Source organism: Trifolium pratense, linkage group LG7 (assembly GCF_020283565.1).
Source record: "Trifolium pratense cultivar HEN17-A07 linkage group LG7, ARS_RC_1.1, whole genome shotgun sequence".
In the NCBI taxonomy this organism is placed as follows: Eukaryota; Viridiplantae; Streptophyta; class Magnoliopsida; order Fabales; family Fabaceae; genus Trifolium; species Trifolium pratense.
The window spans coordinates 50,238,098-50,254,821 of NC_060065.1; the positions used below are offsets into that span (position 1 = coordinate 50,238,098).

Consider the following 16,724-nt stretch of genomic DNA (forward strand, 5'->3'; position numbering starts at 1 on the left):
TTTTACTCGGTATTTTACACCAACTCCTGTCCATAATTTTTATACTCTACATATAGTTCAAAGTGTTTAAATACTTGGTTCCACTCCATTTTAACCATCCTTCTGGACTCACCATATCACTTATTTAAGACTCCACGAATACTGTTTTTTAATATGTCATCCATAGTCTTACAAGATATGTTTGAGTAGATTTAATAATCGGAAGAATTTCTATTTGAATATATAGAAATTAGTTATAGAAGTTAATTAGAGTTGGTTATTCTATTTGTTACAACTCGATTTCTATAAATAGACCTAATATGTACACATCATCATCGTTTTAATCAATAATTCAATACGAATACTATGGAATTTTCATTCATATCAGCTCTCAAACTTATTTCTCTTATTTCACTTATGAATTAGATCTTTATCTCTTCGATTCCAGATCAATGTCCTACCACAGAGTGGTGATGGATCACGGCTTCAGAGTTGGAAGAATCGATATTGAGCAACATACAATTGAGAGAACCCATAAACTCAATATATTTGGTCAATTCTTAGTTCAGTGTATTGATCAAATCCACTGAAGCTCCCACTCACGGACCAACAATAACATCACTCATTTATTGAATGTAATTTTATTAGGATATCCTTAACTTTTTAGTTTTTGGATTTTATAAATAACTTGTTAAATAAACTTGTCCCGAATCATGAACTGTGTAACTGATTAAGTTATTCTTCTGTCAAAAGAAATATTTGAAAGTTATTGTAGTTGGTGCAATTGTCTTCATCCCATGATTCCGATTGTTCTCTCTTACGTGCAATATGACCAACAGTGACAAACAAGGTGTCTACTCATTCTATGCTGATGAGTGATGACAGAATCCTAATTAGACAGAATTTTGCTGATATTTCTGGTTTGAGAGCTAATTTTGATAAATCAAGAATTTCTTTTGCCAAAAATAAATTAAAAAGAGTTTGATCTTATGCATGGACGGATCTACAGTCCGGCCAGCCTGGGCTCTTGCTCAGGCTCATGTACAAAAATTTGGTATTTTATGGGTTAATTTAGTGTAAAATTGATTTTTTTTTTGTTCGAAACTGAAATTTTTCAGTGCAAAACTTAGATTTTTCTTAAGAGTCTTATGAATTTAGGAATTACTATAATAAGGTTCTTGCCTTTTCAAGACTAAATATGCTTTTGATAATGTTGTGGACAAATTGTGCAATAGAAGCTCAAAAATGGAAGGAATATAATATTATATGTAATATGGTGGAAGAATGAACATGATCATCATGAATTCTATTCTTTCTGTCTTCCCTTGTTACCACATATGTGTGTGTCTCTTCTTCCAAAGAGAATATATAAGTGATTTCCTTGATAGCTATAGGGTGAATAGAAACTTCCTATGGAAGAGAGAAACTATAATTGATTCCCACAACTTATATGTTACTTAAGGCAAACCTTTGGCCAGGGCTTGGGAATAAGAGGAGTGTCCTCTCTTTAATGAGGTTCTATTCTACTGGCCATTTGCCAAGCTTGGATAAGATATGTCCTTAACTAAGACAAATGACTTGGGGTTGAAGCTCTATGGGTATCTCTATTCCCCACACCATAGGAGAGAATAAATCAACTCAGAGCATTCACAATGAAGCTCCTCAAATTTGAGTACTTAACTGGGTCTCACGTGTACACATCACTCATTTATTATTTTTTTAATAATAGTACCTAATAAGTACTCAATCCCTCCAACCCAGCATCTCTTAAAAAGTTCTAAATCGGTCTCACTAATAACTCTATATCTCATCAATAACACTACATTTTTATAAGTAGGTCCCACAAAAATATATTATAATGAGGAGAGAGATGATCCCTATTTGAGAAGCAGTACCTATTAGGTACTCAATGAGTTTTGCTCCAATGGTGGTACTTAATAAGTACTTATATAAGTACCTAATAGGTACTACCATTGGAGATGGTCTTAGGCATCTTGCATAGGCGGCCTCAACACATGTGCGACGACATTGGGCCTCAAAATTTTGAGGGCCTCAACTCAAAATTTTGAGGTCCTATAATATTACTTATATATTATTTATAACTATAAAATATCAAATGTATATTAATAGATTAATTTTTAGGCCCTAAAATAATAGTTATATATTGTTAATGTTCATAAAATATCATATGAGTATCAATAGATTAGTTATCTATACTCTTAAATATAGTTCTAGTCCATTTTAATCTTTGCAAAAAATTTAATCTTAGATTAAGATGTTCCTTTTTGACGTTATATACAAAAATAATTATTTTGTATTTCTTGTCCCATTTGATTTAATGCAATTAGTTTAATATTGATAATTTATATGTTTACAACAATAAGAATGATTTTCTTTTTTATATATTACGGGGCCACTTTTATATTTTGCACGGAGCCTCCAAAAACTCGGAAACGCGCCTGGCATCTTGTCCCACTCAATGGCTATGAAAGAGTACTTCTTGCCTCATTCAAATTGAGTTGGTAAAATCATTAAGTTTTCAATTAGGTCCAACTCATATACAAATTGAGTCAATGGAAATGGTGACTTTTGGGTGGCTATCAATTGTAGAAGGTTGGTGTACAGTTACCTGAATGCTCTCTACCCAAAAATGAGAAAAATCATCCTCATGTTACCTATTCCAACAAGGATAAACTACATGCTTCAAATTGGAGGCAAGTTCCATGCAGCTGTTGTTAAGTATAGCCCTGAAGGTAAACTTCTGCAGATATTGGAGGACAGTGAAGGAAAAGTTGTTAAAGCAGTGAGTGGAGTGGAGGAGAAGGATGGTAAACTTTGGATAGGAAGTGTTATGATGCCTTTCATTGCAGTTTTCCATTTGGCATGAAGCATAAATATTAGATTCTCCTGGTGTAGCACACTCTCAAGATCAGTTATTTGAATTCTCTATAGAAGAAATCACTATTTGATTTTTTACCTCTTCCCTCTATTTGATTACAATGTCATAAAAAGTAGAGACCATGAAAGTAACACAATGAACTATATTTCCTTCACATAACTACAATATTATTTCAATGAACAATGTGTAGATATTTTAATCTTAAATGTTTACACACACAGAGAAACTACCACAAGTATACAGTTTATTATATTTTCTTGTTTCAAGTTCCAACTAGAAAGAGCTGAAGCAAAAATTATCAAAATACTCCCTCCGGTCCTTATTATAAGGAACAGTTTGAATTTTTTTTTCGGTCCTTTATATAAGGAACACTCCTTAAATCTATGTTTTATTAAATAAGTAATTCCTTTTATACCCTTATTGAATTGAATTGTATACTCCAATATAACCTATTCCAATGCTTAGCATTAATTACACACACATTTCCTATACAAAAAAATTGGAGGCAAATTTTAGTAAATAAAGAGTCACGTAAATGGTCTACCACCATTCAATCTATATATTCATGTATGAGTTACATTGAAATTAAGAATAGTGGTTTAGTATATTGATAATTACAAGAGACAACAATCAATTAAGACCAAGGTTATTTTTGGAATTAAACATAACATTTTAGAATTTTTAATAAAAAAAATAGGTCTCCTTGGTCTGTGTGTTTTTGTCAAACTGTTCCTTATAATAAGGACCGGAGGGAGTACTACTGATAGCTATATGTTTCAATCCTTTAGCAAAAATTATCAAAATACTACTAATAGCTATAAATAACAAATACTGAGTAAAAAACTCCTAAACTTCAGCCACTACTTTATTTGCTAATAAGTAGCTGGAAAAATAAAACAAACTCTCCTAAAGACTTGGTCAACAAATACAGCTAGCAGTAACAACTGCTGATACACACATTCAACAAAATCAAATCTAATATAATGTTACTTATTGATCTAATAATAGAAATCAAACTTGTACATGGTGAAACATTTTTTTTTGAACAAGTACATGGTGAAACATTAGTTTACTTGTACATAATAGAAGAAGCATTTCATTCTACCTCTAAATAGATTTTATTTTATTTTTTACAAAAACTCACTTCCTCAATAATTATAGTATGTATGGAATTGCTTTGGAATTATCCAAATCACATAAAAAAAAATGCATATTATGGAGTGAAATTGCTTCAATGGTTGAGTTTCTTCTAACTCCCACTAACTTGTGTATCTTCCTCTAATTCTAACCCACCTTAATACTACTATGTTCCAAAAAAATGTTACAATGTTGCTTGTTTTCCTAAAATGTCTCCCCCAATAATAATTGAAAGTCTCTAATATGTGTCTTACAATCTTTACTCACAAATCATGATGATTCAAAATCAAAGACACACGCTACAAATGACTCACCTACCTTCTACCTTTCATATTTGAGATCATGCAATCCACAAACCCTTTTTTTTTTCTGTGTTTAGCATTGTAACATTCATAAACCCTTCTACTCAAGCATTGAGATTGTCTATCTTTAGTTATGACATACATGGCTCCGGCTCGAGGACTCGCCATTGTGATCCTGTTATTAGCTCTGTACTGTGGATTAGACCCCTTCAAGCACAGCCCTATCCGAGGCTTACCTGATTTTGAGGTGCACAAAGTTAACTTGCCATCATGGTCTGAGGTTCCTACAGACTGTGACAAAGACAACTTGTTGCAGAAATCGGAGATCCTGTTTGAGAACCAAGTACAGGGCCCAGAGAGCATTGTCTTCGATCATCATGGTCGTGGTCCTTACACTGGTGTTGCTGATGGAAGAATTTTATTTTGGAATGGACTGTCTTGGATTGATTTCGCCTACACCTCACCCAACAGGTCACACTTGTCTTCTCTCCTCATATTTCTCAACTTAGATGCCAAGTACAACATAATTGTGTGATTGTGTTTTCTTTCTGCATTACTAGAATACAGTCAATAGTTCTCAAATTAATAAGCTATAGACATAGTCTAATAGTGTAAGCTTAGTAGAGGATATCTGTGGCTAAAAGCTACTATAGTACTTAGCCCTAGTCTATGAAGCACGGACACCGACACGTCGACACTGGTAATAATTTAAGAAAATGACATAATTCATCGTAATTATAAGTGTCGGTGTCATGTCAGTTATCGGACACCGACACGTATCCGACACCGCGACACGCCTAATCCGAGGAGTGTCTGATCATGGCCCCAGTTCTATTCCTAACTCTGTGTTGACATCATAAATGAAAAATGAAACAGTTGGAAGATGAAATGTAATTCTGATGATAGCACTGTTGTATTTGGGAAATGTCTGAAGGTCGAAAACTGCTTCATTCAAACTTTTTACCTCGTACTAGTAAAGATCCCGTGCTCTTGCACAGATCTGCGAACAAAATTACGGAAAGTATATGTGTGAAATTCTGCTACATCTCTCATTAGAGGAAGACTTTTCTTAAGATGGATAGGTATTTTGTGGCTAATATTTCTTGCACCTTATTTCTGAACACAGGTCAGAAATATGCAATCCAAAGGAATCTGCAACACCATTTAGTTATGTTGAGACTGAGCACATCTGTGGAAGGCCTTTGGGACTAAGATTTGACAAGAAAACAGGTGATTTATACATTGCAGATGCATATTTTGGGCTGATGAAGGTAGGGCCTCAAGGTGGTTTAGCAACATCTCTTGCAACTGAGGTAGAAGGAGCGCCGATCAGATTTACTAATGATGTCGACTTTGATACAGAAGGGAACGTTTACTTCACTGATAGCAGTACTAAATATCAGAGAAGGTTGTTGGTAATCTTTTACATGTTGATACTGCACATTTTAAATGTTATAAATAACAACAAAAAAGTTGGGATTCGGCAAAAGCTACACTTTAGAGCTTCAACATAATCAAAGGCGTTACCATAATTGTGTTAAACTCACTGATTCAAAAAAAAAAAAAAAAACTTAAATGATCTTCTTTACTCTTCTTGGCTGGTTTTGTTGGTGCTGACTTCTGATGTCATACTACATGCAGGAACTTCATTCATCTTACATTTTCTGGTGAAAATACTGGAAGGGTTTTGAAATACAGTCCTGCCACCAAGGAAACCACTGTTCTTGTAAGGAACATTCATTTTCCAAATGGGATTACCTTAAGCAAGGATGGTTCCTTCTTTCTATTTGCAGAAGGGCTAATTGGAAGGTGAGTTCATAATCACATAACCTCTTTTTCGTTTAATAACTATATACCTAATGATGCAAACAAGTTCCTATACTCATATCCCTTTTTTTTATAGGCTACACAAGTATTGGTTAAAAGGAGATAAAGCTGGAACTTCAGAAATCTTTGCAATCCTACCTGGTTTTCCTGATAATGTGAGAGTCAATGAAAATGGTGACTTTTGGGTGGCTATCAATTGTAGAAGGTTTATGTACAGTTACCTGAATGCTCTCTACCCAAAAATGAGAAAAATCATCCTCATGCTACCTATTCCAACAAGGATAAACTACATGCTTCAAATTGGAGGCAAGTTTCATGCAGCTATTGTTAAGTATAGCCCTGAAGGTAAACTTCTGCAGATATTGGAGGACAGTGAGGGAAAAGTTGTTAAAGCAGTGAGTGAAGTGGAGGAGAAGGATGGTAAACTTTGGATAGGAAGTGTTATGATGCCTTTCATTGCAGTTTACCATTTGACATGAAGCATAAATATTAGATTCTACTGGTAGCATTCACTCAAGATCAGCTATAGAAGAAATCACTATTTGATTTTTTACCTCTTCCCTCTATTTGATTACAATGTCATAAAAAGTAGAGACCATGAAAGTAACACAATGAACTATATTTCCTTCACCAAACTACAATATCATTTCAATGAACAGTGTGTAAATATTTTAATCTTAAAAGTTTACACACGCACACACATAGAAACCGTCACAAGTATACAGTTCATTATATTTCCTTGCTTCAAGTTCCAACTAGAAAGAGATGAAGCCAAAATTATCAAAATACTACTAAAAGATATATGTTTGAATCCTCTAAAACAATAGTACAAGTGAATCATTTGAAAGTAATGTAGATACAAACTAGTGCAGTTTTAAGCTTGTGCAAGATTCTACGGATGTACAAAAAGATGATGAAAAATTGATGTGTAAAATTCGGTCAAGTGTCATTAGTGGAAGACTTCTCTTAGAATTGATACATAGAAGATAGATAGATATATGGACTTTCTCTTAAAAGGAGAAAAAGATAATGTAAACGAAGAATGGGTGAACAACACAAGAAATAATTTCATAACCCGGGATGTTGTATTACAACAAAGAATCATTTTGTAATTGTATTTCCACTTCTGCAAAATCACTTATTGAATCGGCACATGCCTATCAGAAAGGTTTAATGGCTGGTTACAGTTCAGAAAACCTTTCAATCCAACCAACACAACCCATCTATGACATTGGAGTAGTTGTAATTGAATCTCTAAAAATACATATATGTACTAGATTGTATAATAATAAGACTAGAGAAGCTTTTGCTCACTTGTCTCGGACTGAAAATCCTCGTGAAGGGGAAAACAAAAAATAGTAAAACAAAAATGTGGGAAAATCACACCCATAGTAGCTGGCTAATATCTCCAGCAAGATCTACGCATTTGACTTTTTCAGATCTTTGAGATTTCCATCGATCTGTGCATCTGCATCAAAGCATGTGCTAGCAGTGCGTAAATTGCCGTAATGAAGGAAATAAAGCTAAAAACTGAGCATAATTAATAACAACTAGGCAAATAGTAAGCGAGATGAGTTTTCGTGCACAAACACAGTGATAGCTTGTTAATTGTTCATTACCTTGGTTTAAGGAATTTTGATAGCCAAAAAAACAATGTGAGCTTTTTCATTGACAAGAGGCGAATCTAGAATGGTTTCTAAATGTTCCAAGCATCCAGCATGCTGTTTCCAGCAGTTTCCCTGCAAGAAACATTCATTTAATCGGTTATAAACTACAACAGAAATTAAAAATAAATAAATCACCAAACCTTGGATAAACAACTGTTTTGTGCAAATTAGCATGTAAAAAGAAGATATAAATAACTTGCTAAAAGAATCATTCGATTTGATATGATGTACGATATTATAAGGATGGGGGCAAGTAATTGAGCTGACAAGTTTATTGCTTAAGAAGAAAGATATAAACCATTTCGTCAAAAAAAAAAAAAATATGAACCAATATTATCAGTCACACACACAAGACATGGAAATGAGCATATGGTTCATCCTAGTTGGAGAGATTCAATAGCTATGATAGCTAATTTGATCTATCATTCAATTCCAAAGTTACCATATGGTTGATTTATATTTAATCCAAAGTATACACAACGGCAGAATTAGAAATAACTGATATACTCAATTTTCAGGTGAAATGCTGAACCTTCTATGAAGTAAAAGGTCTCATCAAAAGACAGTTCAAGAAATTCGAATAGCATTACTACTTCTTCCACCCCCTAGGTGTTTTTAACCTTTTCTTGTTTGAAGTCACAACAACAATACTACAGAGCTTTCAACTTTTCATAAAACTTACAATTCACCTTTCTTAAACTTCACCGGATGCATGTGCACGTGGTAACTAATAACAAGCTAAATTACATACTACTTAAACCGTGTGTTAGGAAACACGGTGGAATGTCTTTCAACGTGTCCGGTGGATGCAAGCTTACATTTGTAGCTTTGGACTAAACTCACATTGGTACCGTGGAACCTACGAAACCAAAAACAGGCTAAATCTCAATGTCAACATCATAGTAGCCCATTTTGATTCTGCTAAACTCACCGTTAACCCAAACATACACTAACAACTAAATATTGACCTGTTATTGAAGACACTACTTTCTACCTATTATTACTCCATAGTTCTTACACTTCATTACTTTTACTGCCCCCAAAGAAGCCAAGGTCATATGAACACACTACAACTCTTCCATTCACAATGTAAGCTTTAACACTATAAAAACCTAATTTTAAGTCTTAGCTTTAACTTACTTTTCCTACTAAATATCATAAAATAAAGAAGGATCATGCTAACAATTGCCCTAAAAGTTAAGTAGCAACGCACCTCTCCTATGCTTGACAACAACTTTAGCGGTTTGACCCATCTTTGAAACGGGTTTAACCTGCTCGACAACCTCCTCCTTCTCCTCCTCCATCGGAAACAAAACCCCATCAATCCCCTGCACAGAGATCCTCCCATCGGTATAAATATCCGGGTCAAACAAATAACCCGAAACATCACCATTTCCAAATTTAACAGACCCATCAGCCTCCTCAGCCACCACCTTATGCGGCAACCGCAATGTATCATACCGAACCTTCCCAAATCTTCTAACAGCATTATACATACTCTCTTCAGTTTGATACTCAGGGATAATGTGGTAATACATTATCTCTTCAGGTGAACCCGGTTCACTTAACTGCTCCGTCGTTAACTTCGCCATTGCTTCATCATTTGGAGCCAAAACCGTTAACACATAACCTTCTGAAACTAAACGGCTCATTTCAGTTGCTAACGACGTCAGGTTAACGAGAATATCAGCCATTTCGTTGTAACCACCGTAATGAAGTAATGTTTTGATGAAATCCTTTACTTGTGCCTCGCCGTTGAAGTGGTGGTGTGGCCCGCCTGGTCCCGGTGCCGGCGCCGGAGCTAACGATGGTCCCGGTGATATAGCGTCGTAGATCGGAAGTTCCGGCGGTGAACCTGGTTTTTCCGGCGGAGGAGATTTTTTTAATCGGTGGTTTCTAATATCGACATCCGGTGCTCCCTCCGGTTTCACGGCGGTGATTGAACGGAGACTACGGCGTTTGTTGAAATCGTCTTCAACTGAGCGTGGTATAAGAAGACGCTGGATCCCGTGAATGACACCGTCGGGTCGGGTCAGAATATTCGGGTGGGTTACTTTGGCTTGATTAACAGTCCATTCTCCGGTGGTGATATTTGTTTCGAGATGAAGGTGGTGGTCGGAGAGAGTTTTGTGTTGGTGTTGATGTCGGGTTGACCCGGATTCGATTCGGGTTGGAATGACGTGGAACAAGAGGAGAGTTTGAAGGGAATGGATATTACCCGGTTCGAGAAGAAATTGTTTGAAATCGGAGTCAAGATTACGTTCAAGAGCTTCATTGTTTGGTGCGAAGATTGTGATGTTGTGGTTTGCGACGGTGTTTTCTAGTGTTTGTAATAGCATGGCTTTTTCAATGAGTTCAGCGAGTTCAGTGTAATGTGAGTCAAGAAGTGCTACTAGGACTGAGTTGGAGTTGATTTGACTCGTTGGTAAAGAAGAAGAAGAAGAAGAAGAGAGAATTGTGAGAAAGGAGAGGAGAAGAACGGTGGAGATGCTGCAATCCATGGTGGATTGGAAGAGAGAGAATGTGGTTGAATTATGGAATCAACAGAACACTTACTTGTTAGTTGTTGAAGCATAGAGACAGAAAAAAAATAATTGGTTTGGTTGCTACTCTGTGATGTTTTGTGTTTAATGCTGGTTTTCTTCATGTGACGTATGTTGGCTTTTGTTTTTGCTGGTTTGGTGGGTTAACTTACAACAATAGTAATGGATATTAAATGCTAACTAATATCTTGAGTAAAAAAAAAATTAAGTTTAAACTGTTTTGTGCTTATGAAGAAGGATTTGTTGAAAGAGATCAACCCCTTAAAGGGATCTCAGGTACGAATTAGTCTTTACAGTACCGCGTAGAGGGTGCATTTAGTTTTAAAAAATGTATATACTTCTCTGTCGTCTTAGTTCAGTTGGTCCACATATCATTTTATATGTAGGAGACAGAGTTCGAATTTTCGACACTCCACTTATTATCTTTAAGTGTGTAATTTCAATCTACTAAACTACTTTATCAAAAAAAAAAAATTATATACTTCTCCAATTCAAATACATTAATTATTATGTAATAATCTTAAAAAAATTAAGGTGAAATTTACTAATAAAATATCACAGAAGAATTAGTATACTAATGCTCCCTCCGATTTGAGATTGGAGTAGTAGTGTGTTTTTTTTTTACCACCAGTTTAATTTGGTTTGGGGGTCAGTTCTGACATCAAGTGATTCCAGCTCTCTCCCGATCGCAGTTGCGGTGATCGAATTGTGGTCATTCCTACCAAGTTTAGCGTCAATCACCATGAACCAACTAACGATTGGTGGAGTAGTAGTGTGTTTTTAGCTTGTACCAAAAAAAAAAAGTAATGTGTTTTTAGCTACGCCAAACATAAAATATCTGTTATGGTAATGGAGAGGAGGTGGCGATTATTTTAGCGCCTAATTAATTAATTAGTTGAGTTGATTTTGTCGGTTGCATTGGGGAAGTGAACTAATGGCAATTAACGTGGCGAGTTTGGAATGTACTGAAAAGGGAAGAATTGGACCGGGTCGGTATGGGGTCCATTAGCCAGCTGCTAGGCAGCGACTCAGAGCTGGAACTGGAATGGAACACAAACAAACATTGATTCTAAACTGTTGGTGGGTTCAACAATAATCTGCCAACTTAGTCAAAAAGCCAATATTCTTGATCTCTGTCAAATTGATTTAAGATCATCAAATTTTATCAACTAATTTAACATATGTTAGTATATGATTCGTTTACGTAGTTATAGATAAATCATGATAACGCGCATCTTTGCATGATAATGTGCATTTATCTTTATCTTAGAGGGTCAGCTTGATACCATTCCTGATATTTTGCTACACCTTGATTGTTATTAATGGCTATGGTTCCCACCTGGCATCGGGTTCTCTTTCTAAATTATTGTCATGTTAATGGTAGTAATTAAATATCTTTTTATAAAAATACTTTATGGAGGTTAAAATACATTTATTAATAATTTATTTATACCAATGAAGAACTTATATGAATTTGGTCAAAATTTGGACCAATATTAGTATGTGTAAATGAACAACTGAATTTCTGACCCTACATTAGCCAGTCATTTTTCATGACAAAAAGGCATTACTCCTTCCATAAAACCATTATCATGGCATGTAATTATCAACAATGGTGAAAAAGCACACATCTCTCTCCACAAATTGCACTAGAACACCTTTCCTAGAGTTGTGGAACCCTCGGCGAGTTCAAGTAACAATCAAATGGAATTTTCAACAAATGATTTCATACCACTTCATCAGAAGTTCAATAATAGTGAAGACTAGCTAGAAAGAAGGGTGGCATGCAGCAGAAAGGTACCAATGACTATTGGTTGAGTAGAGTGCACTGTCCACATTATTGATAGCATTTCACAATCAAACGCAATTTTAACACATTATGAATTTATGAGTATTACTTTGTGTCCCATTAACGGTATGTTTAAACACGCATATCTTGAGGTCGAAGAGACATGGTGTTTTATGTAAAGATATCTAAAAAATATCTATAAATAAGTTTACAAGGTGAACCAAATATACAATCACATAAAGATTCCTGAGTTTCAAACAAATGAGACCACAGCTGCTTTTTTCCTTAAGTTCTTTATTACTTCCAATATCACAATTGTCGGTCATCTTTTGTAGATCAAAGGATTATCACTTCTGCGCCAGCCAATAGGCAATGCACCACATCCACAGAATTTCAATCCAGTAATGGTCAACTCTATTCCTAACTGATATGATAGAAAAATCCATCAGCAGAGTAATAACATAATTAGAATTACAACTAATGCAATGAGACAGACAAAAAAGGCTTGCAAATCTGGATATGGATTAGAAAATATTTGACATGCTTCGCTAAACAACAAAATCAAATCAAGTTTCCTGCTGAAACATAATTGAGTATACTATTCAACAGCAAATGGAAAATCAAGACAACATCCGTGTTTGTAGGTCCATGCAGACAATGGATAAAATAGGAAAAGCCAGCAAAGAGAAACACAATATCTACAAAAGAAATGCGGCAGTCATTGGATTACAAAAATAAATTGTTTTGATGAGTTACTAATCAGAACATGTGCAATTCTCATTTTAAACAACTAAAATCAATCAGTATAGTTAAGATTTTACCTTTAGGACAAAACAGATTGGAGTTCAAGCAAGTCCATTTATATGCTTAATTTGAACTAGAACCTGCAGTGCAAGATGTTTTGGTGTTATTGTCTATCAAAGGACTGTCCCTTTCAGTGTCTGTTAAATGCCGATCATTTGATTCCTGAACTGGACCATCCTCTGAATTACTTGGAGAAGAATTGCTACTGGGTCTATTATTGTCTCTGGTCTCCAAGCGTTCCATCATTCGTGACACAGTTGCAATCCCTGCATTAACTTCTCTCCTAACTTCAGATCCAAGATCAGTTACAGAGCTGTTCCGTGAGAACCACCTCTCCTTCCACCCTCTTGTGCTCTTGGAAATTGACTCTTTGTATCTTAAAGACAGGAAAAATTTGAAGTTCAAGTTACAATGGGAGGACTCAACTGTATCAAACAGACACATTACAAAGAATAGTCACGTCATCCAACTACCTTGTAGACACGGCATTTAGTTTTGATTTCAGAGAATCTGAAAACGACTGGAGATCTGATGGTCCTGCTCTGTCTTGGCTACTTGGAGAAGACTGATTAGGAGATCTCCTGTTTAAAGTTTGAAGACATAACCAATAAGAATGTCAACAACTAGAAAACTAGACAACTATTAACTTAGAAACATTAAAAGAAGATCCAGAAATTCAAAATGGAAAATCATTACCTGTTGTTATAAGATAATCCCTGATTGTCAGTAGCAAGAGCCGTAGACCCGGATCCTGAAGCAGAAACCTGGTCGGTTTGAACTGGGTGAACTAAAGTAAGCTGTGGTGGTTCTTCTCCAGTCGAAAAAGTTGGAGATAGAGTGATAGAAGGAGTTGATTCACCATCCCCTCTCTGAGGTGGAGAGGAAGAAGCAGCAGCCATGGGAGGTGAATTAGGATGAGCTGAAAATACCAAATACTGTGGGCGACCTTGAGCTGATGACCTATTTCTCTGGCCTTCCCTTCTAGCAATATGGCGTGCTCGCCCCATTGCTGCTGCAGCAGCTAAGTGTTGGATTATACGCTCTTCAAGATCAGCATCATTTGCTCCAACTGGCAACTGTACGAGAAACAAAATATTACATCATGGATGATAACAGTACAAATATACTTCCAAAGTAGCACTTTTAGACTACTAACATGTTGTAACTCAAAATCCCCCAGTGTTGGATGATGAAATATTGTAGCATTTCTAGACGGATTGACCCTAAAGTTCCTCTCTCTTTCAACACCCTCAAGCAATTCCTGGCTGCAAAGTGCAAAGACAGAAAGAAAAAAAAAGTATATAAATAATTATAGCAAACAAATAATGCCAGGAGCCAAAATAATAAAATAAAGTATATAAACAACAATGAGAAAATTACAAACCCTGTTGGATCCTTGAGACTGATAGATTGCCAACACATGGGGCACTGGGAACTCCTTTGACACCTGCAAGATAAAAGTAAGAATTCATGACAAAGTCCTATCCTACAAGCATTTCCAATTTGCCAAATGCTCCGGACAAAAAATGATCCAAAATATTTCAATCAATACGGTGTTAAAATTGACGGTGTTGAGGACAGACAATTTTCATATAACACAAACAGGATAACTATTAAAGAATGCAAAACTAAAAACAAGAAATGTAAAAATATAAATATTGCAAAACAATGTCTTTGTTTTGAGAAGCATTTCACTCGGATAGCAATATATATAATCAAACCCAATTAGAAAAGCATTTTCAACATAAAGGAACCCATATAGGAACTAACAAATGTATAATGTTTGAAATTTTGATTCTGGAATACGAGACTGGATTCCCTCCCTTGCAGTTTCCACTGCAGGAGGTTCAGTGTAAAATCTAACCATCCATTTTCTAAATAAAAAATTATAATTATGATGATAATTAAATGTAGGGCTTGGATTTGACTGGACACAAAATGTACTTGAGAGGATACTCTCTCCTGGAATACTACTGTTAAGTTACTGTTATTCCAATCTACATTACCGAATGTTGGAAAAACATTATTTAAAATCTAAACAGGATGTGAACTTATGAAAGTTTAGTCCTAACTGGTTTGTGGTTTATAAGATTTGATGGGCATGACACTTGATCGTTTGACAACCTTGAATAAGAAGAAATCTGATCAAGGCAGCTAGTAATCTCGATTGGTCAGAACATGTCATAAACCCTAAGAACCGTTGAAATTGACACACTAAACCACCAGGTGTTACACATCTTCGCATCTATGTTTATGATTTACTAAAAGCAACGCCAGGATTGTTTTCTTCAAAGTCAAACTTACTTCCAAAAACCTAACCTCATATATTATACTTTTTTTTCGTTTATCTATCACCTGGTACTAATAGCCCAGCTCAAATTGAGTTTAGCCTATCTTTACAAAGCCAGTTTTCCTTCAAAATTAGGATCCGAAAAAACATTTAATAAATCACAAGTCCCTTTTCTAGTGTCACTAAGGTCTACTCGAAAATACAAAACCACATAAAATTGTCACTTGAGGAAACCCAATTAGTCTCCACAAAGCTTAACAGCTTCTATAACAAGAACATTTACTGCAATAATAATCAAGCAAAAACACACATAGTCATTGATACCATAAAATCCTGAACCATCAAAATTAATCCCACAAGACCGAATCAAAGATTTAACAAACGATCCAAAAGGCAATACCATTCCAGAATACATTGAAGATGAAACTCATGCTTGCAACTCGTCACCTACAACAACACGACAGTGTCAGTGATAACGATCAACCATAACAGCCAGCTAAATTAACAACACATAAAAAACCATACCGTTGAAGGATCACTATCAATAAAAGCTTCAAGGCATATACTGCAAGCATCATCACAAGCATCCTGAATTCCACCTTCCACAAAAGCAGCAGCAGAAGTCAAATGCGCTTCAGACTTTGTTTCATTTTCTTCAATCACAGGAACCTAAAACCCCCCCAAAAAAAACACAATCAAACATCATTTCACCATCAGAAAATCAAAAAAACAATTTTTTATTCCAGAAAAATCAAAATTGAATAAACAACTAATCAAGATTCAATACACACAAGCCAATTCACAAAATTGATTCATCAGAACAAAACACAAGAAAAATAATAATAATTGTAATAAGGGGGAAAAATCAAGTAATCAGTGAGAAATGAATAGAATAAATCGGATGAAAGTAAGAATCGTGATATGAAAAAGGTGAAAGATTGATTGGTTGGTGTTACCTCGTCCATGGAGAAAATCGGAAAATCGAGATGCGAATAGAGGAAACCCTAGAGAGTGTGAAAGAGGGAAAGAGACTTTTGTTTGGTGCGGTGATGTAAGGTATGAAGTGTGGAGTGTGTGGGTGTTGTTGTTGTTGTTAAAGCTTTTACTCTTCCTTTAACTTTTTGGTATTGGTATCAATTGGTATCTTCGTAACCGCAAATATTAATCTTTTGAGTCAATAAAATCGTGGTAATAAATATTAATCGTTAGTTGATTCAGTAGTGATTAGTATTGAATTTTGTATGGAAAACCGCAGTTCGATCTCCCCACAACTGCGATCTGGAATGGGCTGAAATCACTTAATGCCGCAATTGATCCTCAAATCAATGGTGGTGAAAAAACAATCGTGGTAATAAATTAGTCATTAATCTACTTAAAAACAATCGTGGTAATAAAACTTTATATAAAGGAAATTTTTAATATGGTTACATTTTTATAGCTTAAATTGACTCAATTTAAACTGAGTTGAAATCCTTTAGGGCCCGTTT

General features: G+C 35.3%; 3 protein-coding genes across 4 annotated transcripts; 1 reads left to right on the forward strand and 2 right to left on the reverse strand.

Moving 5' to 3' along the window:
• The first annotated feature begins 4,123 nt into the window (after positions 1-4,123).
• Positions 4,124-6,800, forward strand: LOC123898847 (protein STRICTOSIDINE SYNTHASE-LIKE 3-like). The gene is made up of 4 exons (XM_045949871.1): positions 4,124-4,788; positions 5,444-5,725; positions 5,959-6,126; positions 6,221-6,800. The coding sequence occupies exons 1-4, from the start codon at positions 4,451-4,453 to the stop codon at positions 6,621-6,623; spliced, it is 1,191 nt and encodes a 396-aa protein (XP_045805827.1). The 5' UTR covers positions 4,124-4,450; the 3' UTR covers positions 6,624-6,800.
• A 410-nt stretch (positions 6,801-7,210) lies between these two features.
• LOC123898846 (fasciclin-like arabinogalactan protein 15) lies at positions 7,211-10,499 on the reverse strand. The gene is made up of 3 exons (XM_045949870.1): positions 9,025-10,499; positions 7,764-7,883; positions 7,211-7,612 (listed from the first exon to the last, which is right to left on the reverse strand). Exons 1-2 carry the CDS (start codon positions 10,310-10,312, stop codon positions 7,810-7,812), a joined length of 1,362 nt encoding a protein of 453 aa, XP_045805826.1. The 5' UTR covers positions 10,313-10,499; the 3' UTR covers positions 7,211-7,612; positions 7,764-7,809.
• Positions 10,500-12,203: 1,704 nt separating this feature from the next.
• On the reverse strand, positions 12,204-16,369 carry LOC123897554 (E3 ubiquitin-protein ligase RHF2A-like). 2 transcript variants are annotated; one of them, XM_045948246.1, is made up of 9 exons: positions 16,194-16,369; positions 15,763-15,906; positions 15,638-15,684; positions 14,332-14,394; positions 14,104-14,212; positions 13,644-14,023; positions 13,421-13,528; positions 12,965-13,323; positions 12,204-12,567 (listed from the first exon to the last, which is right to left on the reverse strand). In XM_045948246.1, the coding sequence occupies exons 1-8, from the start codon at positions 16,200-16,202 to the stop codon at positions 13,011-13,013; spliced, it is 1,173 nt and encodes a 390-aa protein (XP_045804202.1). In that variant the 5' UTR covers positions 16,203-16,369; the 3' UTR covers positions 12,204-12,567; positions 12,965-13,010. The 2 variants fall into 2 exon arrangements, with proteins under 2 accessions (XP_045804202.1, XP_045804201.1); XM_045948245.1 differs by having other exon boundaries at positions 12,204-12,841; positions 16,194-16,354.
• Between the last annotated feature and the right edge of the window lie 355 nt (positions 16,370-16,724).

What these genes read in the sequence shown, in the direction of transcription:
- LOC123898847 (XM_045949871.1), top strand. Translation starts at nt 4,451, where the DNA reads ATGACATACATGGCTCCGGCTCGAGGACTCGCCATTGTGATCCTGTTA. An exon ending in GCCTACACCTCACCCAACAG is followed by an intron (nt 4,789 to 5,443) that starts GTCACACTTGTC and finishes TTCTGAACACAG; the next exon opens with GTCAGAAATATGCAATCCAA. An exon ending in GCAGAAGGGCTAATTGGAAG is followed by an intron (nt 6,127 to 6,220) that starts GTGAGTTCATAA and finishes TTTTTTTTATAG; the next exon opens with GCTACACAAGTATTGGTTAA.
- LOC123897554 (XM_045948246.1), bottom strand. An exon ending in AGTCTCAAGGATCCAACAGG is followed by an intron (nt 14,213 to 14,331) that starts GTTTGTAATTTT and finishes TGCACTTTGCAG; the next exon opens with CCAGGAATTGCTTGAGGGTG. An exon ending in GGATTATCTTATAACAACAG is followed by an intron (nt 13,529 to 13,643) that starts GTAATGATTTTC and finishes AACTTTAAACAG; the next exon opens with GAGATCTCCTAATCAGTCTT.
- LOC123898846 (XM_045949870.1), bottom strand. Translation starts at nt 10,312, where the DNA reads ATGGATTGCAGCATCTCCACCGTTCTTCTCCTCTCCTTTCTCACAATT. An exon ending in TGTTGTCAAGCATAGGAGAG is followed by an intron (nt 7,884 to 9,024) that starts GTGCGTTGCTAC and finishes TGTTTCTTGCAG; the next exon opens with GGAAACTGCTGGAAACAGCA.